General features: G+C 37.9%; 2 protein-coding genes and 1 pseudogene across 7 annotated transcripts in view; 2 read left to right on the top strand and 1 right to left on the bottom strand.

Moving 5' to 3' along the window:
* Positions 1-24,553, bottom strand: part of CSPP1 (centrosome and spindle pole associated protein 1) — a 192,467-nt gene that overhangs the window by 133,733 nt on the left and 34,181 nt on the right. The window lies entirely within an intron of this gene.
* Positions 110-218, top strand: LOC139187029 (5S ribosomal RNA; annotated as a pseudogene).
* The window catches only part of PPP1R42 (protein phosphatase 1 regulatory subunit 42), a 45,051-nt gene continuing 33,347 nt past the window's right edge, over positions 12,850-24,553 (top strand). For 4 of the 5 annotated variants that reach the window (XM_070802633.1, XM_070802630.1, XM_019974125.2 and 1 more), the window contains exons 1-2: positions 12,970-13,130; positions 24,336-24,553. In XM_070802633.1, the coding sequence (XP_070658734.1) occupies positions 24,425-24,553 (129 nt within the window). In that variant the 5' untranslated portion in view covers positions 12,970-13,130; positions 24,336-24,424. Of the gene's footprint in view, positions 13,131-24,335 lie in introns of all 5 variants that reach the window. The other variant, XM_070802631.1, reaches the window with a different exon arrangement.

The following is a 24,553-nucleotide window of genomic DNA, read 5'->3' as shown; positions in this document are numbered from 1 at the left end:
TAGAACTTTTCTGTTTTAAAAGAGTCTTGCCTGTTTAAATTAGTCAAAGGATTTCAGCATTTCACTTGCTGTACTATCAGAGCCAGTTCAGTTTGCCTAAGCCTTCTTTATCTACGGCCATACCACCCAGAACGCACCTGATCTCCGAAGCTAAGCAGGGTTGGGCCTGGTTAGTACATGGATGGGAGTCTGCCTGGGAATACGGGGTGCTGTAGGCTATTTGGGGGGCTTCCCAGGTGGTGCTAGTGGTAAAGAACCAGCCTCCCAATGCAGGAGATGTAAGAGACACAGGTTTAGTCCCCAGGTCAGGAAGGTCCCCTGTAGGAGGGCATGGCAACCCACTCCAGTATTCTTGCTAGAGAATCCTATGGACTGAGGAGCCTGATGGGCTACGCTTCATGGGGTAGCAGAGAGTCAGACACGACTGAAGTGACTTAGCATGCATGCATGCAAACCTTCTTTTGATCTATTAGTAAAAGTACAATTTAATATAACATTTTTATGTTCCAATAAAACATTAACCAAGTCACACCATAAATTATTTTCCTGAAAGTCAAATAAGTCATTTGAGACAGAGTCTAGCACAGGTACCTAAGTCGTTAAAACACTCACCAAGTGCCTTTACTGAATGAGGCCCAGTTTTACTCTCTGGAGATACTCTGAACAAGGTAGACCTTGTAAATTCTCTAAACAATGGAGTCTAAAGCTAAGTTAACAAGAACCTAAGTATACTGCTGTGAAGGGAGAATTAAAGTGGCTGGGAACTACGCCAAAGCCTTTGACTGTGTAGATCACAACAAACTGTGGAAAATTCTGAAAGAGATGGGAATATCAGACCACCTGATCTGTATGCAGGTCAGGAAGCAACAGTTAGAACCGGACATGGAACAATAGACTGGGTCCAAATAGGAAAAGGAGTGTGTCAAGGCTGTATATTGTCACCCTGTTTATTTAACTTAATATGCAGAGTACATCATGAGAAACACTGGGCTAGAGGAAGCACAAGCTGGAATCAAGATTGCTGGGAGAAATATCAATAACCTCAGATATGCAGATGACACCACCCTTATGGCAGAAAGTGAAGAAGAACTAAAGAGCCTCTTAATGAAAGTGAAAAAGGAGAGTGAAAAAGTTGGCTTAAAGTTCAACATTCAGAAAAGTAAGATCATAGCATCCGGTTCCATCACTTTATGGCAAATAGATGGGGAAACAATGGCTGACTTTATTTTTCTGGGCTCCAAAATCACTGCAGATGGTGACTGCAGCCATGAAATTAAAAGACGCTTACTCCTTGGAAGGAAAGTTATGACCAACCTGGACAGCATATTCAAAAGCAGAGACATTACTTTGTCAACAAAGGTCCATCTAGTCAAGGCTATGGTTTTTCCAGTGGTCATGTATGGATGTGAGAGTTGGACTATAAAGAAAGCTAAGCGCCAAAGAATTGATGCTTTTGAACTGTGGTGTTGGAGAAGACTCTTGAGAGTCCCTTGGACTGCAAGGAGATCCAACCAGTCCATCCTAAAGGAGATCAGTCCTGAGTGTTCACTGGAAGGACTGATGTTGAAGCTGAAAAACTCCAATACTTTAGCCACCTGATGCAAAGAGCTGACTCATTTGAAAAGACCTTGATGCTGGGAAAAATTGAGGGCAGGAAGAGAAGCGAACAATGGAGGATGAGATGGTTGGATGGCATCACCAACACAATGGACATGGGTTTGGATGGAGTTGGTGATGGATAGGGAGGCCTGGCATGCTGTGGTTCATGGGGTCACAAAGTGTTGGACACAACTAAGCGACTGAACTGAACTGAACTGCTCCTTGGAAGAAAAGCTATGACCAACCTAGACAGCATATTAAAAAGCAGACACATTGATAACAAAGGTCCGTCTAGTCAAAGCTATGGTTTTTCCAATAGTCATGTATGGATGTGAGAAAAGGCAATAAAGTGATAGCTTTTATATACATATAATTGGGCTTCCCTTGTGGCTCAGTTGGTAAAGAATCTGCCTACCATACAGGAGACCTGGGTTCAATTCCTGGGTCAGGAAGATCCCCTGGAGAAGGAAAGGCCAACCCACTCCAGTATTCTTGCCTGGAGAATCCTATGGACAGAGGAGCCTGGCAGGCTATATAGTCCATGGGGTTGTAAGAGTCAGACATGACTTAGCGACTAAACCACCACTAAAGAAAGCTAAGCGCTGAAGAACAGATGCTTTTAAACTGTGGTGTTAGAGAAGACTCTTGAGAGTCACTTGGACTGCAAGGAGATCAAACCAGTCAATCCTAAAGGAAATCAGTCCTCAATATTCATTGGAAGGACTGATGCTGAAGCTGAAACTCCAGTACTTTGGCCACCTGATGCGAAGAACTGACTCACTGGAAAAGACCATGATGCTGAGAAAGATTGAAGGCAGGAGGAGAAGGGGATGACAGAGGATAAGATAGTTGGATGGCGTCACCAACTCAATGGACATGAGTTTGAGCAAGCTCCGGGAGTTATTGATAGACAGGGAAGCCTGGCGTGCTGCAATCCATGGGGTCGCAAAGAATCAGACATAACTAAGTGACTGAACTGAACAGAAGAATTCTCAGGAGGAAAATCCCCCAAAGAGGAGCTACCCCAGTAAACTTCCTGAAGGAAGTAACCTGACATTAAGCTGAAATTTGAAAGATAGAACTAGCCAGGAAAAAAAAAAAAAAACAGGTGATTACTTTTCCAAGCAAAGAGTATAGTGATATGTGGAAGGCCTGAGGCAGAGAGCAAGAATCTAGAACCATTAAGAACTGAGATTCAGTTAGACCTGAGAGTGGAGTAGTACATGGGGAGTAACAATCGATGACTTTAGTCAATAAGGTAAGTACAGATCCTGCAGGCACCTTTTGGACTTTATCCTAATCGCACTAGGGAGTTACGAGAGTTTTAAGCAACAGAAATGTATTACACTGATGTTTCTAAGAGCACTAGGTTAAGTTTTGACGAGGGCTAGATGAGATCAGATGAGATGATTTGTGGAAATAAAAAATGAAAAGAGGGCCCAAGACATGACAAACATCAGGTGTAAAATGGTTAGTGGAAGAGGAAACCACAGAGCAGAGAAGAAATCTTTAAGAAGTAATTTATGAGTGACTTCACGTGTGGCCCAGAGGTCAAGGAAAACAAAGTCTTAAAGTTTTTCATTAGATTTACCAATGAAGTGGTCTTTAGTAAAATGAGGAAGCCAATTAACATTAGTATCCAAATACTTTCTCAGATAGTTGATGATACAGCAGCATTTTTGGTCTCATTTTATACTCCTTTAAATAAAAGCAGGCATCCCAGTTTCAGATGGCTCAACCTGACCTTCATTTTTAGGCCCTTTTAAAATAAAGGATGACTGCCCCCGATGAGTGGGGTTTTCCAGGTGGCGCTGATGGTAAAAAACCTGACTGTCAGTGCAAGAGACATAGGAGACGCAGATTCAGTCCCTGGGTCAGGAAGATCCCTCAGAGGAGCCCACTCCAGTGTTCTTGCCTGGCGAATCCCATGGACAGGGGAGCTGGGTGGATGACAGTCCATGGGGTCGCAAAGAGTCAGACACAACTGAAGCAACCAAACACACATGCACGCCCCCAATAAGCAGCTAAAATCTGTTTACTGCCACAGCCTTCAGTGATACCAACTCATACTGAGCCATTCAATTAGAAACAATAACAAAGTCATTGAGGTTTCTCTGACAGACAAGATTGAAGGCTTAAAGTTTTGACATGAAAGAGTATGGAGTCAATGAAGTCACCATGCAAACAAACTCACAGTTTTCATTCTAAGATGTGAATACTATTATCCATATTTAATTTGACATTGGTGATCTAATCAATTGAGTCATCTTGGTGTGATGGGAAATGTCTAGCTAACAACAAAGAGAACTGCCAGAAAAAAAAACTTGTCAGTCCTAACTTCACTGGACTCAGTATTTCAGCTATTATGCCTTGGTTGCAAGTAGCAACAAAAGCAAACAAAAACAGTTGCTTGAACAGAGATTGCTGGTTCACCTAACTTCAGAGTCTAAAATCATACTTGGCTTAGGCATAGTTGTATTAGGCTTCTGGTAATGGTTCCCAAGCTCTGCCCTCCACATGCTGACCTAAGTCTCAAGCTGGATACCTCCCAAATGGCTGCACACCACACCATCTAGTCACTGGAAAGAGCTGCTCACGGCTGTCACAATAAGGTTCTGTCTTCACTCTGGCTAACTAGGGTCATGAAGAGCTACCCTTGGGATTATATATAGTGACTGGTTTAGACCAATTAAGTTTATTTATATATGATTATTTATATACATATAATTTATATGATTATTTATAGTGACTGGTTTAGACTAATTAAGGGCAACCCCTGCAGCTGGAAGTGGGGTCAATAATATACCAAATTCATGACTACTAAGCACGGAGGCTAAACTGATACCACAGAGACAACAAACGATGTCCCCTCTGCTTTATAGTCCAGTCCACGTGAAAATAGCCCCAGAAAATAGTTGCATTTTATTGTAAATGCAGTTACTTTATTAAGAAGCAAGAACCTTTATTAATATTTCTGAAGTATATTTTTAAAATTTTAATGTATTGTCATGAACATTTTTGGTATAAGTGATCCAATTCATAATACTGAGATTTTAGGAAATCAAGGCTCAATTTGCAGCCATCGTTATTCAGAAACTAAGTCATGAATTGGCATTGCCTTTTCCTACAGATTATTATCTTATAGCCTTGAGCTATTCAGGAGTTAAAAAGGCCATTTTCTAAGAAGTCTGGTTTTTGTTCGGCTTCAAGTTTTTTCAGAGATAATTTCTCAAGCTCTTTGGTGATGACAGGGAATGTCAATCATCATCAAAAATTTAACCCCAACATCCAAGTAATAAAGCCAGAGCCTGAAGCACAGGCTAGAGCAGAGATGGAAAGAGAAGTCAATGGTTATGCACTGGGGATTGGGACCCATGAAGGGACAGCGAGATCCCAGAACTAAAGCTGCTCCAAATTTTCCAGATTGTTTTAATATCTCAAGGTCCTAGTTCCAAACAATTCATCTCAAGGTACCAGCTCCAAACAGTTTGACAACATTAACTTCTATATATATTGTTGAGACTTTATGCATTTAGTATCATTTTAGGTTACACTGTCCAGTTATAGAAGGACTTCAATCTACACATTTTATTTATCAATTAACAATAAGATACCACACGAGTTATTCTGAAATCAACTGTACTGCCAAGAACAAACAGCCAAAAGGGGCAGAGAAACCATTTGCGCTCTGCTGTTTCTGAATTTGGAAAATCAGCTCTGAAACCAAACATCACGTGCTTCATCTGAGGGATCAAGTCTGAAGACTGTTGTTACAAATTAGTATGACTACCTGGTATTCAGGGTTTTGAAAAATCACTGCATCACACAATAGAATAATAAACTGCCCTATAGTGCAGCCACTTGAAAATAAACACTGAAGAGCAGGAGCGTAAGTAACTTTACAGTGAGTCAGAGGGACTGTTTGGGTGTTGGAGAGCTGCATATTGCAGAGGTTTCAGAGTTTCCAAAAACCGTTCTGTGAGTGATGAGGTACAGATGCATAAGTCATGCATGCAGAGAAGAGTTCATTTATATTACTAAGTCTGCACTGTATCCACATGCAGCTGACTAAAATGAACGGAACACAGACTGTTGAGTTTCCAAAGTTTCTTTCTAAATTTCTGGATTGTTTTAACTATAAACTCCAAAGAGATGCACATGGGTGAGCAATGTGGTTTTTTGTTTTTTGAAGATATAAAAATATACTACACCGAATGATGGCTCTTGGTTTTGCTCCTCTGTTTGATATAAAGGTTGATTATATTATGATAGGGTAATTATTTCACTCATTGTTTAATAATTGATGTGTCTATGTCACTACATTTGAAAACTAAATATCGAGTTGTATGTTCTCTCATTCTAGTCTATCTTCAATACAAGTTTTAGCCGCAGATAAATTTATCTCCTTAGAGTCAAATGCTAGTTTAAGGACTTCAAGTAATCAGTCTGTTCTGAAGTAATCAGTTTGTAAGTTTCTAAAAATTTCTAACCCGTCTATCCAAATATTACTGGAAGAAATGCCATTTATCTTTATAAAGTTATGATCTACTTATTTTAGAAAACTAGTAACACAAAAATCAGGTCAACTGTAACCAGACTGGTGTATTTAAACTTTTGATCTCAGAAATCAGAATATTACAAAAATAAAATAAGGAACTCTGTCATTTCAGGTCAAATTTGGGAGGAAACAGCTAAAATCATAGCTTGATAACTAACACCAATGATTAATTGCTTTTTCAACATGTGGATTATCCTGGTGCCAAAAATTATGGAACAATTGCCTAACAAATTGGAGAGTCCCTGATGTCAGTACTCGTATTTTCTTTGGATTATACTAAGCAATTATGCTAAACTTTCTAATGACTGAGTAAAATGGTATTGTGCCTTGGGGCACATTTTGATGAACTGCAGTTGTACTTTTCATAACGAAAGAGGAATATGCATAAAGCAATATATTTTTAAGAATAGAGCTTTGTGACCTTTATGTTAGTTTATAAGGGGGTTATAAATATCTATTACATAACTATGAATATGTTTACCATTACAAAACATAACTTTAAACTACTTTCCTTCCTTCCTGAAAATTTAAGTTTGTATAAGTACATCTCTAAATAAATGTTTTATTTAAATGTTCATTTTTGTTCCTAGAATTTTCACTTTATACTCCATGCTCAATGTATTATTTAAATAAACTTCAATTTATTATTTATATTATAGATGATACTAAATAAGTCCTTTAAAACATGTATGTGTTTAGCTTTAAATCTTCAACTCCTATGTAATCCTATCATTTCTTGCATGTGTTTCTAGTATACTTGAGGATATTAAGATTCTGGGCTTAAATAAAATAACACAAATTAGACTAAATAAAAAATTAATTTATGGTCTTATATGAGAGGGCATACCATGTTGAATAATTACAATCATCTGAAAAGTTGTATACCTTCAGAGAAGTTAACTTGATATGCCACCAATGTAAAAGCTATATACAAACATCACTTTCCAAGGGAGATTATTTTTTAAGTTTCTTTTTTTTTTTTTAATTTTTTATTTTTTAAGTTTCTAACTAGTCTTAATATTCAAGGTAAAACAACACATTACCTAAAACTAAGGAACTGTGGACTGTTGAAATAGTAATTCATTTAGACAGACATCAATACTATGGATTTCTAGTTATCTCAAAATAGTTCTAAAAATAGTTTATTAACAAGTGCTTTAAGCTATTATGGGAAATAGTATGGAGATTTCTCAAAAAACCTAAAAACAGAACTACCATATGACCCAGCAATCCCCTCCTGGGTATATACCTGAAAAAAACAAAAACACTAATTGCACCCCAATGTTTATCATAGCATTATTTACATTGTCTAGATATAGAAGCATTTATGTCCATCAATAGATGAATGGATAAAGAAGTGGTGTATATGTGTATGTGTGTATATATATATTATATATATATATACACATAATATATATTTTCAACAGCATGGATGCACATGAAGGGTATTAGGCTAAATGAAATGTCAGAGAAAGACAAATACTGTATGATACCAGGATGATACTATATGATATCACTTGTATGTGAAATCTAAAAAATATAACAAACTAGTTACTAAAACAAAAAGCAGACTCACAGATATAGAAAAGCAGTGGGGAGTGGAAAGGGTTAGGACTACTATGATTAAATAAGCTGCAGGATATATTGTACAACACAGGGAATACAGCCAATATTTTGATAACTATAAATGGAGTACAACCATTAAAAATTGTTATATTATATACCTATAACTATTATAATATTGTATATTGGGACTTCCCTAGTGGTCCAGTGGCTAAGACTCCACGCACCAAATGTAAGAGGGCTGGGTTTACCCCTAGTCAAGGAACCAGACTCCACATGCTGCAATTAAAGATTCCACCTGCCACAATGAAGACAGAAGATCCCACATGCAGCAACTAAGACCCACACAGCCAAATAAATAAAAATACTATATAGCAACTATAACTCAGCTTAAAAAATGCTTTATTTCAGTAAAGAACAGACTGAAACAAAAGCTCTATTAAATTTGGGATTTGGGAGCACAAGTTGAAATTACACTTTCTAATTCTCAGGCTCCTGCTAAAACATCTTTGATAATACTATATTCATTACATTAATATCACACTATAAGAACATTACATGTAGTTGGTAAGTATCTGTTCAATCAAGAAATAAATGCAATGGACATTTCAGTTTACTCTTAAGAAACATTAACAATATATATTTTTAGGATGACAAAATTAAATATGTATGCCTTTTTATGGGAAGCTGACTTCTTTCACTGTTAAGATTATGATAAAATGAAAATCTTTTCCCAAACTTCTTAGCAGATTTAAAACAAGAGTGAAAAAACACTTTTTAAAATTTTTCAATAAAGGATCACTACTGCAGAAATATGCAAATGGAAATGCACACTAGTAAAAAAAAAAAAAAATTGACAACAAAAAAAGCACCAGTCATTTTCAAAACAAACAAGAAGGATGAAACCCTTTTCAAACACATAAACAATCTGCCTGCCAATGCAGGAGACACAAGAGATGCGTGTTCAATCTCTGGGTCAGGACCAGCCCCTGGAAAAGGGAATGGCTACATATTCCAGTACTCTTGCCTGGAAAATTTCATGGACAGAGGAGCCTTGTGAGCTATAGTCCATGGGGCCGCAAAGAGTCAAACACGACTGAGCACACACACAGACACACACAACCAAAAAAGCAGACAGGAGCCAAAAAACAAAACAACTAAATACAAATATACAAGACATTTTCAATGATTTTCACAAACTGTTTTGAAAGACACAGGACTACAGTGTATTACATTGCTTAGTTTTGCTCTTAGCCTCAATCCATCATCAACTAATTAAACTTTTGCTGAACTTATTATTGGCCTGATAAACTTAAGCAGTGTCTTGGAACTCTATTAGAAGACAGAGGTTCCCCACCCGTGGTTCAAGAGACAAAATTTTTTTTTAATTCCTAAAACATAAGCAATGAACTGTTCCTGAAACCTAAACTTTTTCCAAAATTATAAGTCCTTTTCTTGCAAATGCTTCCTGAAAGACTCAAACTCAAGTGTTAGGCTCTACTGACACTAGATGTTTCAGGAATCTTCATTCCTGAATAAAACATAATAAAACATTGCTTCAATTAGAACATCTGTGGCAATATTAACAAAAATACTTTCCAGAAAACATTTTTACTCTAAAATACATTACTAAAATATAATTAGATATAAATGTGACTTTAAGATAATGAAACTGATTTGCAGCTTAGAGCGCTTAATTTACAGTCACATCTAATATAACTTTAAAAATATAACTTGAGAAACTTTAGTGTACTAACATTAAAAGAACTTTTAAAAAATTAATAGAACTTGTTAAAGTCCTTTCCAGTCCATTCTTAGGTACTGATGAAAGCATGGTTAGACTGCTGGATTTAAAGTCATTTCTGAGCTTAAGTGGACTTGATGTGCTGACTCTACATGGTGATACTAATAATATATGAGAGTCCTGGAGATGGCTCTCAGGCTCTTCTTTGGGTAGCAGGGTCGACTGTGGGCAAGACAGAAACTAGAGAAGGCAGAGCAGATGTGTGAAGGATACAAATGAGTTCAATTCTTGACAGGTTCAGGGGGTTTTTTGGCCTCTGGGACATTCATATTCATGTGGAATGAGTGTCAGGCAGCTGGCTGGATGCATGGGTCTGGAACTCAAGAGAAATACCTTGGTTCGTTTTATTTAGAATTTATATAATCATCAACCAGCCACCTGGGAACTTGTTGGATTAAAAAATTAGTGATTCAACCATTTTAAACTATTTTAATATTAGCTGTCTCAAAGAGATTTTCTCTTCTACAAAGAGCAGAATCCAATATGAACATTCAGAATATAATAATTCTTAAAAACCTTGATAACTAAAAAAAAAGAAGAAAAATTAAACAGCCATAATCCCACCACCAAAAAATAACCACAATTAAATATTTTGGGATATAGATATAAGAATATATGTATCTAATTCTATACATGTACAGACACAGATGGGCTTCCCTGGTGGCTCACTGGTAAAACTTGCCAATGCAGGAGACACGAATTTGATTCCTGGGTTGGGAAGATCCCCTGGAGCGTGGAACAGCAGCCCACTCCAGTGTTCTGGCCTGGAGAATCCCATGGACAGAGGAGCCTGGTGGGCTACAGTCCATAAGGTCGAAAAGAGTCGGACACAACTTAGCAACTAAAGAATATAGACACAGACATAGATATATTTCCTTTGAGACATGTAAATATATATATATAATATTTCCACAATTGAGCTCATACTCCTTTTACAATGACATATGAAACTGATATAATACAAAGATTAACAGAGCAACTGGTTTTCAATGAGGCGTTGCTAAACATGTTTCTCATAAAATAATGTTAGCAAATTCAATGAGGGCTACACAGAGGAATAGGATGGCCCTGCATATACTGCCGGATCTACTGTTCCCAAATAACCTTTAAAATAGATAAGAACAACCTTGGTTTGTGCTGTAGTGTTTTAGCCATATTGTTCTGATCATTCTTTTACATCATCATATCCTTCTGTAGCTGTTCATTCACTTAGATACCCTCCTTCTACAATTCTTTCCCTAGCATCTGAATCTAATTTACTGGTTTTTGAATCGCTAATTATTTGTTCTTCTCAGAACAGATCTTAACCTCTGACACATCTTTCTCTGATAACTAGCTTTGCTTCCCTTTTCCATTCAAACTAGCTGGCTTAGTTATTAACTTGTTGGTCCCTTCTGTCCTCCCTCACCACCAGTTATGACTCCATGGTTTAAATGATTAGCTCTATTCTGGAAACTACTGAACCTTTTACCTCACATTTAACATGTGTAAACGAAATTCATCCACTTCCACCCAAATTACTTGTCACCCTCTCCAGTATTGTTCCTTTATCTTAACTAACATCCAGGAATTATCTCCAATTTCTCCCTCCCCTTATCCTATCCTTTCTCTCTTTATTAAATCATGCTTCAAGATGCCTCCTAAATTTGTTCGTTCCATGTCACTTTCTTTGCCTTAACCCTAATCCAGACCAACACTACTTCACAACTGGACAATAGCAACAATGTCCTGAATGGGGTTAGGACATCTGTCCCTATCCCCCTGTCCCTCTTTCTAGGCTACTCTTACTGAAACAGTCAGTGAAACATAAGGAGGGGAAACCTTTGCTTGAAACTAGGAGCTCAAGGCTAAATTCTCTCTCTGCCACCTCAGATAACACCTTCAGCATATTTCTTTCCTCTCTCTAGGTTCTGAGAATTTCCTTATCTGCAAAATGGTAAGTTGGACTGTTCACATGGGCTCCAAGCCACCTGGTAATTCTAACAATCTTCTACTCTGACACTTCTTTGTTCAGAACAGCAATGACTTTTCCACTGTACTCCCACCCTAAAGATCAGAGCTATTACAGTTTTCCAGCTCGTAGAGTCCTTAATGCAGATTGCTCACTTTACCAAATCCCTAATGAGCCCCCTTTCCAAGAAACTGCCCGCGAAGTGGAGACGCGTGAGCAAAGCAGAGACATTACTTTGCCAACAAAGGTCCGTCTAGTCAAAGCTATGGTTTTCCCAGTAGTCATGTATGGATGTGAGAGTTGGACTATAAAGAAAGCTAAGCACCGAAGAATTGATGCTTTTGAACTGTGGTGTTGGAGAAGACTCTTGAGAGTCCCATGGACTGAAAGGAGATCAAACAAGTCAATCCTCAAGGAAATCAGATATTCATTGGAAGGACTGATGCAGAAGCCAAAACTCCAATGCTCTGGTCACCTGATGAGAAGAACTGACTCACTGGAAAAGACCGTGATGCTGGGAAAGATCGAAGACAGGAGGAGAAGGGGACGATAGAGTGAGATGGTTGGATGGCATCACCAACCTGATGGACATGAGTTTGAGCAAGCTCCAGGAGTTGGTGATGGACAGGAAAGCCTGGCTTGCTGCAGTCCATGTGGCTGTAAAGAGTCGGACACTACTGAGCAACTGAACTGAATGAGCTCCAGTCTTTCCATTGTCAATGTCAGTTTCTTGTTCTATTGTTCTTCTTCTCCTTCATTTGCACATTATGTATTTTCTAAATACTTGGGGGTGACTGTTAAGGTACAAGGCATTTTGCCAGGTCCTGGGAATGGCAAGGTAAAAGGTAAATAATCTTTACCCCCAAAGAATTTACTGTCTTATTGGAGATATGGGTAACAAACATATTGTAGTGTGTTTGTGCTATACTAAAGAAGTTACCACATCCCAGTGGTCGGGGGTGGAGGACGGATAAAAGTATCACTTAACAAGACTGAGAACCTATGAAGGCTTCAGGAAAAAAAGAAATGTGCTAATTCCAAGCTGATTCCTTGAATCTCAAAAGGCAAAGTAAGAATTGAGAAAGGGATAAATTTTTTTTACAACAGGGAGTACAGGGCCAAATGCCAAACTGTAAATACTGAAGAGAGCAAGAGGCAAGCAGTGAAACTGGTCATTATAAACGGACTGGACAGTCACCCTGAAGAGTTTGGATTTTATCAGAGGAAAAGTGTGGGCTACACTTTCAGACAATTCTTTTCCTGCCCTATTATTGGGGAAACGTAGTAACAGCACTGAAACATTCAAAGCTGATGGCAAGGAGAATCCAGTAGGGGGAAATGGTGACCTGCCAAAAACTGTTCTGGTCCACGAAAACAGTAATGTGACCGATGCTTTACGGCCTCATTCCGCTAACCGACATCCACTCGGACTCTGCCTCGTGGATACCCATCAACCCCCGGCTGCTATGTCACAGAGGAGGGAGGTCGGCGCATGGCCACAGAGGAGCGCGCTTCCGGAGACCGAGCGACATTTCCCGTGAGCCGCGTCCGACCAGGAGCGTCTGTCTGGTTGCTCAGCAACCGCACCAGAAAGGAGGCTGGCACCCGCGATATTTACCAAACCTGAGTTACCGACCTGGCGCGTCCCACGAACGGTGAGATGCCTTCTGAGGCGAAGTGTGGGAACCGAGGAGGCCCTAGAGCCATGTTTCTCAAACTTGCCTGCCTGTGAGACTTTCCTGGAGCACTTGTTAAAATGCGGGTTCTTAACCCTTTTCTCCAGATATCTAGAATTTCCAGAAAAAAGTCTTAAAGTCCGTATTTCAAACCGAGGGCTAGAATCAGGCAAGGCTGGGAAACACCTCTAGGATAGGGAGACAAGGGTGGAGGGGTAGCCGCGAAGCTGAGGGAGAGGGATCTGTGGGTTTGAAAAAGGGAAAGCCTCATAGCTGGCAGTATACCGCTTCTGAGTTTGGAGCTACCTAAGGGAAATATACAAACCGAATTCAGAAAGGTCCCCTGCATCTGGCCTAGCCTGCTGGAGCCCAAAACGATAAAAGTCAAGGGGTCTACTAAAGTGGATTCCCCAAGCACTTGTAGTAGAGCTGCTGATGCTGCTGCTAAGTCGCTTCAGTCCTGTCTGACTCTGTGGGACCCCATAGGCAGCAGCCCACCAGTCTCCGCAGTCCTTGGGATTCTCCAGGCAAGAACACTGGAGTGGGTTGCCATTTCCTTCTCCAATGCATGAAAGTGAAAAGTGAAAGTGAAGTCGCTCAGTCGTGTCCGACTGTTAGCGACCCCATGGACTGCAGCCTACCAGACTCCTCTGTCCATGGGATTTTCCAGGCAAGAGTAGTGGAGTGGGTTGCCATTGCCTTCTCCATGTAGCAGAGCAGGTCTAAGCTAACGTCCCTGGTGGCTCAGATGGTAAAAGCATTTACCTACAATGCAAGAGACCAGGGTTCCATCCCTGGGTTGGGAAGATCCCCTGGAGAAGGAAATAGCAACCCACTCCAGTACTCTTGCCTGGAAAATTCCATGGATGGAGGAGCCTGATAGGCTACAGTCCATGGGGTCACAAAGAGTAGGACACGACTAAGCAACTTCACTTTTACTTTAAGCTGTCCCCACTAGTGATCTGGAGAGATAGAGACATCCTATCAAGTGGATGCCTGAGATAACAGAGATATAGAGCAGGGATAAATTATGAAAAAGCAGTTTACAAAACTTTAGAAAATAATGAAACTCTTTTAAAAGAAAATCAGGGAAATCTCACAAATGTTGACATAACTATTTTTATTATATTGTTCTAAAGTGTATTCAAATCCAAACTAGGTTCAGTTTAAACTCCTGAAGCTTATAATTTCTCTAAAACAAACTATAGAACCAGTAAAGGTGGATATTCTATTCAGGAGATCAATGGTGGTGTTTTGATGAAACCAAATCCTCTCGAGGATCTGACTGCTACAATGCACATTGTTTTGAGTCAACAGTCTCTATTATTGTGTTACTGGTTGATTCAATTCTCTCCCTTTCCATATTCAAACCCTTGGGAAGCTTGCCTATGATTTGTTGATGAGGTCCATTGGCCTTCCTCTGGTTTAATATATACTTCACTTATATACGACGTTAGCCTCTTTCCTTTTCTAGTTCTCTGAGGAAATTAATTTCTGTACAAACACCAACTTGTGCACTGGAATGTAGAGACAGAGTCCATTTATAGCATGGTCTTCCGTGAAGATTCAGATGATCCAAAATTTATGTTTTAGCCCAGGTTAGAAAACAGAGCCTGAAGGAAAAACTCATGTGATAACACTTTTTCAGGGGTTGTAATCTCAGGGAAGCAGGAGAGAGGCAGGAAAGGACTAAGAGATAGAAGGAGAGCAAATTAAGAGAGTGTATAACCCAGAAGAACACCACATATTTTCAAAGGGACCTTTTGAAACCAATGTGTCTCCTAAAAGTCCATGGGGGGAAGAAGGGAGAAGTCATTCACGGCACCTGTCTCCCATTAGTCAAAGTCACTCTCAAAGGACATCACTTTCTTCATAGTATAGGGCTGCTCCTGCATGGCCACCTGTATAGCCGTCTCCTGCCTCAGCTATAAGGGAAAAACCTTGGGTTGTATAACTTCTTTATGATATGCATTTTTACCATAGTTATCAGTGTAAAAAATGTATTTGAAGTTTCTAGAAAAGTTTCTAGAATTTTAAGATATGGGCCAAAGAAATCATATTTTTAAAGTATTTTAAATATTTTTAAAACAGTGCATTTCAACACATTAGGTACAGAGAATATAATTCCTAAAAGAATGACATTTACAGTATAAACAAAAATATTTGATCCCTAAAAATTTCTCAAAAAAAACACCTGTGTGGCCTTAATTAGAAAATTATAAAACAATTGAAAGTCATTTAAAGAAACATTCTAAAATGGAGACACATACCATAGTAATGGAAAAGATAATTCAGAGAGATGTTGTGTGCATGCGTGCCTGCTCAGTTGTGTCTGACTCTTTGAGACCCTGTGGACTGTAGCCCACCAGGCTCCTCTGTACATGGGATTCTCCAAGCAAGAACACTGGCGGGGGTTGCCATTTCGTCCTCCAGGGGATCTTCCTAATCCAGGAATCAAACCTGCATCTCCTGTGTGTCCTTACATTGGCAAGTAGATTCTTTACCACTGATCCGCCTAAGAAGCCCAGGTGTTAGTGCTTCACTAATTATTTCTAAATTCAATGCAATTCCTAATAAAATTCTGAGAAGATTTTTTATGGAACATGATAAGTTGATTTTTTTTTACATGTATATGAAAGAGTTAAGGAGGTGAGGATTCCAGAACTGCAGCAGAATAGGGAGCCTAAACAGCAGCTACATGGGTAGAACATGTCCACTATAACTATTTTAGAATGCTGGAGTCTGCTGAAGGCTTACAACTTCCAAGGAAGAATTAGATGATAAACTGCGTAAAATGTGGTTCATTTCGGTCAATTTCAGATCTTACCTCTACAATAGCTACCCATCCCCCAGACCCAATCCTGTGCAGGAAGCTGGGCAGGGGTTTCTGTAGCATCTTGCACACAGCTTACAGGCACCAGGTGGGCAGAAAGCACACTATCCACCAAATATTGAGGATCTGCCCTCCTATCACTGACTGCTGCTTCTGGTTACAGAGATGCAGACAAAGAGGTGGCACCTCTCCCCACTCTTACAAACCCCATTCCCTCTGGCTGAAATGACTTTCAGGGGGATTTACAGGGCTACTGCCTCCCTTTCCCAGAGAAGGCAATGGCACCCCACTCCAGTACTCTTGCCTGGAAAATCCCATGGATGGAGGAGCCTGGTAGGCTGTAGTTCATGGGGTCACTAAGAGTCGAACACAACTGAGCGACTTGACTTTCACTTTTCACTTTCCTGCATTGGAGAAGGAAATGGCAACCCACTCCAGTGTCCTTGCCTGGAGAATCCCAGGGACGGGGGAGCCTGGTGGGCTGCCATTTATGGGATCGCACAGAGTCGGACACGACTGAAGTGACTTAGCAGCCTCCCTTTCTACTAACTTCCATTTATTTTTCTCTTTTTTCCTTTTTTGGAACAAGACATTAAAACACTAGGGCATTCAAAAGCAGCTGCACATAAAGGGAAAACCAGAAACTGCCCTGTACATGCCAAGAGAAAGGTTTCAGACTCAGGAAACACCTGAGAAGACCTAAGTTTACACCTCAGGCTGGTCCCCAGCACAGAAATAGTCTGTAACAATCAAATAACCAAAACAATAACAACAAACCATAAATTCTAGAGAAGGAGGAGAATCTGATTTTAAGAGCTACAATATTATTAGATTAAAATGTCCAGTTTTCAACAACAAACAAAAGGTATACAAGGAAACAGGAAAGTATGATCTATTCAAAAATAATCAGAGATTGTCCCTGAAAGAGACCTGATGGCAGATATACTAGACAAAGACTTTAAAACGACTGTATTAAAGATGCTCAAAAAAACTAAAGAGGTAGAGAAAAGTCAAGAAAATGATACATGAACAAAATGGAGATATCAATGAAAGGTAGAAAGCCTAAAAAGGAATCCTGGAGCTGAAAAGTACAATAACTGAAATGAAAAATTCACGTGTGGGTTTCAAAGGCTGATTTTAACAGGCATAAGAATCATCCAATGATCTTGAAAAGAGGACCATGAAAATTATTAAGTCTAGGAATAGAAAAAGAAAAATACTGAGAAAAGTGAACAGAGTCTAAGGGACTTGTGATACAGCATCATGCAGACCAATATATGCTTTGTGGGAGTCCCAGAAAGGAGAGCGGGAAGAAAGAAAGAAGAGGAGAGAGGGAGGATTGAGCAGAGAGAATGTTTGAAGAAATAATGGCTGAAACCTTTCCTAACTTGATGAAAAACATGAATCAAAACATGCAAGCAGCTCACTGAACTCCAAGTAAGATGTACTCAAGAGACCCACACTGAGACACATTATAATCAAACTTTCAACAGACAAATCTTAAATGCAGCAAGAAATAACTCATTACATACAAGGAACCCCTAATAAGATTATCCACAAATTATTCATCAGAAATGTTCAGAAGACAGTGGGCGTATATATTCAAAGTGCTACAGAAAAAAAGAATCCAGTATTGGCAAAACTGTTCTTCAAAAGTCAGGCAAAAATACATTTCCAGGTAAATGAAAGCTGAGGGAGCTCACTGCACTAGACCTGCCCTGCAACAGGGAGTCCAGCAAGGTAAAATGATAGAACACTAGTGATTTGAAGATAGTAATTCGAAGCCATATAAAGAAACTAAGATCTCAACAAAGGTAAATACATGGACAATTATAAAAGCTGGAATTTTTGTAACCGTGGTTAGTAATTGCACTTTTTATTTTTCCATGTGACTCAAGAGACTTATATATTTTAAAACATGATTCTAAAATCTAGTATTATTGTAACTTTAGTTTTTAACTCTCCATATTTTATTATATAATTTAAGTAACTAATGTATTCAAAAGAATTGTTTTAGGTACACAGTGTATAAAGAGGTAACTTTGTGACATCAACAATCAAAAAAGGTAGGGCAAGAGCTATAAAGGAACTGAGCTTTATATATTATTTAAGTTGTGCTTAGCTGCTCAGTCATGTCTCACTCTTTGTGACTCCATGGACAGTAGCCCATCAGGCTCCTCTGTTAATGGGATTTTTCAGGCAAGAATACTGGGACGGGTTGCCATTTCCTCCTCAAGGGGATTTTCCCGACCTAGGGATTGAACCCATGTCTCCAGTGTCTCCTGCATTGCAGGCAGACTCTTTATCTCTGAGCCATTGGGGGAGCCCCTTTATTTAAGTTAAGCTGGCACATATTAAAATTAGAGTGATATAACTTTAGGATGGTAAATGTAATCCCCATGGTAATCATAAAGAAAACAGCTCTGGAATATACACAAAATAAAATGAGAAAGGAATTTAGTTTTACTACAAAAAATCAACTCAACAAAAAATAAGACAGGAAAGCAGAAAACAAGGGGCAAAAAGCTATAAGGCATATAGAAAATAGATAATAAGATGACAGAGACAAACAGTTATGCACCTCCTGAGAAGCCATCAAAATATATGAAGTAAAAACTGGCAACTGAAGAGATAAACAGATAATCCTACAGTACTAATTGTAGACGTCAATATTCTGCTTTCAGTAATGTCTAAAACAACCAGACAGAAGTAAGGAAATAGAGGTTTTAAATAACATCACAAAATAACTGGGTCTAACAGACACATACAGAATGCTCCACCCAACAACACCACCACACACATTTTTCTGAAATGCACATGGGACATTTTCCAGGATAAACCACATTAGTCTACAAATTAAATTCTGATAGATTCTAAAAGATAGATGTCATACAAAGTATCTTCTCTCATAATAGTATGAAGTCAAAAATCAGTAACAAAAAGAAAATTGGAAAATTAACAATAAGCAACACACATATGAATCAAAAAGGAAATCACAAGAGAAATTAGAAAATACTTAGAGATGAATGAAAATGAAAAACACAACATACCAAAACTCATGGGACACAATAAAATTGATACTAAGGGAAATTTATAGCTATAAATGCTGAGAGAAAAAACAAGAAAGATCTCAAATCAACACGCTAACTTTACAACTAAAGGAACTAGAAAAATAACTAAGGCTAGTAGAAAGAAGAAAATGATGAAGATTAGAGCACAGATAAATGAAATAGAGAATATAATATAGCGAAAACCAATGAAACCAAAAGCTACGTCTTTGAAAAGATCAACAAAATTGACAAACTTTTAGCTAGATAGACTAAGAAGAAAAAAAAGACACAAAGAACTAAAATGAGAAATGAAAGTGGAGACATTACTATCAATCTACAGAAATGAAAAGTATTGTGAGAATACTATAAACAACTGTATGTCAAAAACTGGATAACCTAGATTAAATAGGAAAAAATACTAGAAACATAAAACCTACCAACACTAAATCACAAAGAAATAGAAAATCTGAATAGACATGTAACTAGGGAGGAAATTGAATCAGTAATCAAAAATCTCCCAACAAAGAAAAGCCCTGGCTCTGATGGCTCCACTGGTGAATTCAACCAACCATTTTAAGAAAAACACCAAACCTTCTCCAAGTTTTCCAAAGCTCTGAGGAGAAGGGAACACATTCTTACTCATTCTGTGAGGCCAGCATTACTGTGATACCAAAGTCAAAGACACTGCAACAAAAGAAAACTACACATGTATATGTATGACTGGATGCCTTTGCTATTCACCTAAAACTATCACAACATTGTTAGTTAAATCAGTTATACCCTAAACCAAATAAAAAGTTAAAGAAAAGAAAAAATTAAGAAGATGCAAAAGCCTGAAAAAAAAGAAAATTACAGACCAATATCCCTTACAAGCACTGATGCAAAAACGCTCAGCAAAACACTACCAAACCAAATTTAGCAGCATATTAAAAAGATTATACAGCATGAATAAGTGGGATATATCCCTAGAATACAAGGATGGTCAACATATAAAAACTGATTTACATAATATTTTATATTAACAGAATGAAAGAAAAAACAGATAATACAGAAAAAAATTTGACAAAATTCAACCACCTAAATTTTCACAATAGAAATACTCAACTAACTAGTAATAGAAGGAAACTACCCAGACATAATCAAAGCCACATATGAAAAACTCAAAGTGAACATCAGACTTAATAATGAAAAATTGAAAGCATTTCCTCTAAGGCAAGAATGCTCACTTTCAACACTTGTATTCAACAGCACACTGTAAGTTCTAGCCAGAAACATTTGGCAGGAAAAAGAAATAAAAGGCATCCAAAATGGAAAAGATGAAGTAAAATTATCTCTGTTTGCAGGTAATAGGATCTAAACCATAGAAATGCTAAAGATTATACATATACATACACACAAATGTTAGAACTAATAAATGAATTCAGCAAAGTAGCAGGATAAAAAGTCAACAAATATCAGTTGCATGTCTATACACAAACAACAACCTGAAAAGGAAATTTTTTTAAAAAATTCCATTTACAGAAGCATCAGAAAGAATAAAACACTTAGGAATTAACCAAAAAGGTGAAAGATTTATACACTGCAAACTATACAACACTGCTGGAAAATAATTTAAGAGACAGAAATAAGTGAAAACATATCCCTTCTTCATGGCCTGGAAGACTTAACATTGTTAAGATATCAATAATACCCAAAGCAATCTATAGACTTATTGCAAGCCTTATCGCAAGCCTTATCTAAACCCCAGTGATGGGTTTGTGTGTGTGTTTTTTTTTAAGAAACAGAAAAATGCATCCTAAAATTCATAAGGAACTCAAGAAATCCAAATATCCAAAACAATTTTGAAAAAGAACAAACCTAGAGGACTTGTACTTCCTGATTACTGCAAAGTTATAGCAATCAAAACAGCATGGTACTGGAATAAAGACAGATATAAACCAATGGAATAAAATAGAAAGAAAGAAATCCTTACATATACAGTCAAATGATTTTTGACATGGGTGTCAAGATCATTCAATTGGGAAAGGACAGTCTTTTCAACAAATGAAGCTGGGAAAGTTGTATATCCACATACAAAGAATGATGTTAGACCCTTATTTAACATCAAATCAAAGATTAACTCAAAATAGATCAAAGATCTTAATGCAAGACCTGAAACTATAAAACTCTTAGAAGAAAACAAAGAGAAAAAGCTCCACAATACTGGATTTGGCAATGATTTCTTAGAAATGACATCAACAAAACAGGCAACAGGATAAAAAGTAGGCAAATTATTATATTTCATGAAAATATTTAAAATTTGTGCTATCAACAGAGTAAAAAGACAATACAGAGAATGGGAGAAAATACTTGCAAGTAATATATCTGATAAGGAATTGATATCCAGAATATGTAGAGAACTCTTAAATCTCAAACGGGCAAAGAACATGAAACTGTTTGTAAATCATACATCTGATAGGGGTCTACAACTCAATAAGAAAACAATCTGATTAAAAATGGGCAAAGGACTTGAATACATTTCTCCAAAGAAGATAGGCGAATGGCCAATAAGCACATAAAAAGCTCAACATCACTAATTAGGGAAATGAGTATTGAAACTACAATGAGATACTACCTCATGCCCATTAGGATGGATACTATAAAAAAATACAGATAATAACAAGTGTTAGCAAGAATATGAATTACTGGAACTCTTGTGCAGTTGGTTGTAATGTAAAATGGTAAAACTACTGTGGAAAACAATAGCAGTTACTAAAAAAGTCAAAAGTAGAATTACCATATGATCCAGCAATTCTGCTTACATACATATACCAAAAAGAATTAAAAACATAATCTCAAAGAGATTTTTGTACATCCATGTTCACAGCAGCATTATTCACAATAGTTAAAACACAGAATCAGCTCAAATGTCCATAGATGGGTGAATGGTAAACAAGATCTACTACACACATATTAGATCGATCAGTCGCTCAGTCGTGTCCAGCTCTTTGCGACCCCATGAATCACAGCACGCCAGGCCTCCCTGTCCATCACCAACTCCCAGAGTTCACTGAAACTCACATCCATCGAGTCAGTGATGCCATCCAGCCATCTCATCCTCTGTCGTCCCCTTCTTCTCCTGCCCCCAATCCCTCCCAGCATCAGAGTCTTTTCCAATGAGTCAACTCTTTGCATGAGGTAGCCAAAGTACTGGAGTTTCAGCTTTAGCATCATTCCTTCCAAAGAAATCCCAGGGCTGATCTCCTTCAGAATGGACTGGTTGGATCTCCTTGCAGTCCAAGGGACTCTCAAGTCTTCTCCAACACCACAGTTCAAAAGCATCGATTCTTCGGCACTCAGCCTTCTTCACAGTCCAACTCTCACATCCATACACGACCACAGGAAAAACCATAGCCTTGACTAGACGGACCTTTGTTGGCAAAGTAATGTCTCTGCTTTTGAATATGCTATCTAGGTTGGTCATAACTTTCCTTCCAAGGAGCAAGCGTCTTTTAATTTCATGGCTGCAGTCACCATCTGTAGTGATTTTGGAGCCCAGAAAAATAAAGTCTGACACTGTTTCCACTGTTTCCCCATCTATTTCCCATGAAGTGATGGGACCGGATGCCATGATCTTCATTTTCTGAATGTTGAGCTTTAAGCCAACTTTTTCACTCTCCACTTTCACTTTCATCAAGAGGCTTTTGAGTTCCTCTTCACTTTCTGCCATAAGGGTGGTGTCATCTGCGTATCTGAGGTTACTGATATTTCTCCCAGCAATCTTGATTCCAGCTTGTGTTTCTTCCAGTCCAGCGTTTCTCATGATGTACTCTGCATATAAGTTAAATAAACAGGGTAACAATATACAGCCTTGATGTACTCCTTTTCCTATTTGGAAACAGTCTGTTGTTCCATGTCCAGTTCTAACTGTTGCTTCCTGACCTGCATACAAATTTCTCAAGAGGCAGATCAGGTGGTCTGGTAGTCCCATCTCTTTCAGAATTTTCCACAGTTTATTGTGATCCACACAGTCAAAGGCTTTGGCATAGTCAATAAAACAGAAATAGATGCTTTTCATATACTGGAATATTATTCAATAGTAAAAAAGGAAGGAGGTTCTGACTTACATTACAACAAGGATGAACCTTGAGGACATTCAGTTCAGTTTAATTCAGTTGCTCAGTCGCGTCTGACTCTTTGAGATCCCATGAACTACAGCATGCCAGGCCTCCCTGTCCATCACCAACTCCCGGAGTTTACCCAAACTCATGTGCATTGAGTTGGTGATGTTGAGGACATTATGCTAAGTGAAATAAGCCAGTCACAAAAATAAAATATTATTCCACTTATATGAGGTTCTTAGAATCATCAAAATCATAGAGACAAAGTAGAATGGTGGTTGCCTTGGCCATAGAAGACAGGTAAGTATAGGGAGTTATCGTTTAACAGGAATAGAATTTCAGTTTTACAAACTGAAAAGAATACTAGAGATAGACTATGGCAATGGCTGTACATTATAAATATATTTAGTAAAACTGAACTGTACACTTATAAAATGGTAAAGATGATAAACTTTGTATTTTATCATAATAAAAAAATTGGAAAATAAAAGAGTTAGGAATCAAGAGTAATCAAGGTGGAGAGATACTATTAAGCAGAAGCTATTTTTTTTTAATGTAGTAAAAGGTATCAAGAAATTTTTTGTTCGTGTTTTATGCTTTTTGTAGCATATAAGTTAACTCCTTCCGTATCCTAATTTTAAGAGAAAGACCTGTATTTCCTTCTAAATATATTAAAGTTTTGCTTTGCACATTTTGGTCTCATCTAGAAGTATTTTCACCACTGTCCGATGAATACACTAAAGGTTTTCACACCGTGTGTTCTTGATTTTGGACACTAAGGTACTATGGTACTAAGGTACTACGAAAAAAAGAGCCAGGAGGCCTGGTCTCATTTTCAACTGTCACTAACTTGATTGGTTTGAGACAAATCTCTGGCCTTTAATTTCTTCATGGGAGAACACTAAATGATACTGAGGTCTTTTTCAACTCAAAGAGAGAAAAATGATCCATCCACAATAACAAGTCAACACTAGGGAGAGTAAAAGATTTAAAAGTAAAACTGAATTTGCACTGTAATTTAATTTAATTTTGGTGTTTTATATCTTTCTATGAAAAGAATTAAAACTATAAACTTAGAAAAAACATAACCCTAAAACTGCTTGTGAACTACTTTATCAATAGTTTTATATATTAAAAAGTCAAAGTAATTTTTCCTAAATTGCTGTGTACATAATACTCCTTTTTTTTTTTTGCTTTTTAGCAAGTTGGGCATAAAACAATACTTAAACCGCTTCTTAACATGGTTATCAGAAGAGAGCTATTGCCAAGAGTTTGATTTATAGAGAAGTCATGGTTCGACTGACTTTGGATCTAATTGCCAAGAACAGCAATCTTAAACCCCGAAAAGAAGAAAACGTTCTACAATATCTGAAGAAAATAACTCATATAAATTTTTCAGATAAAAATATAGATGCAATT

This window comes from Bos indicus, chromosome 14, assembly GCF_029378745.1.
Source record: "Bos indicus isolate NIAB-ARS_2022 breed Sahiwal x Tharparkar chromosome 14, NIAB-ARS_B.indTharparkar_mat_pri_1.0, whole genome shotgun sequence".
In the NCBI taxonomy this organism is placed as follows: domain Eukaryota; kingdom Metazoa; phylum Chordata; class Mammalia; order Artiodactyla; family Bovidae; genus Bos; species Bos indicus.
This window is presented reverse-complemented; position numbering and strand designations above follow the sequence as displayed.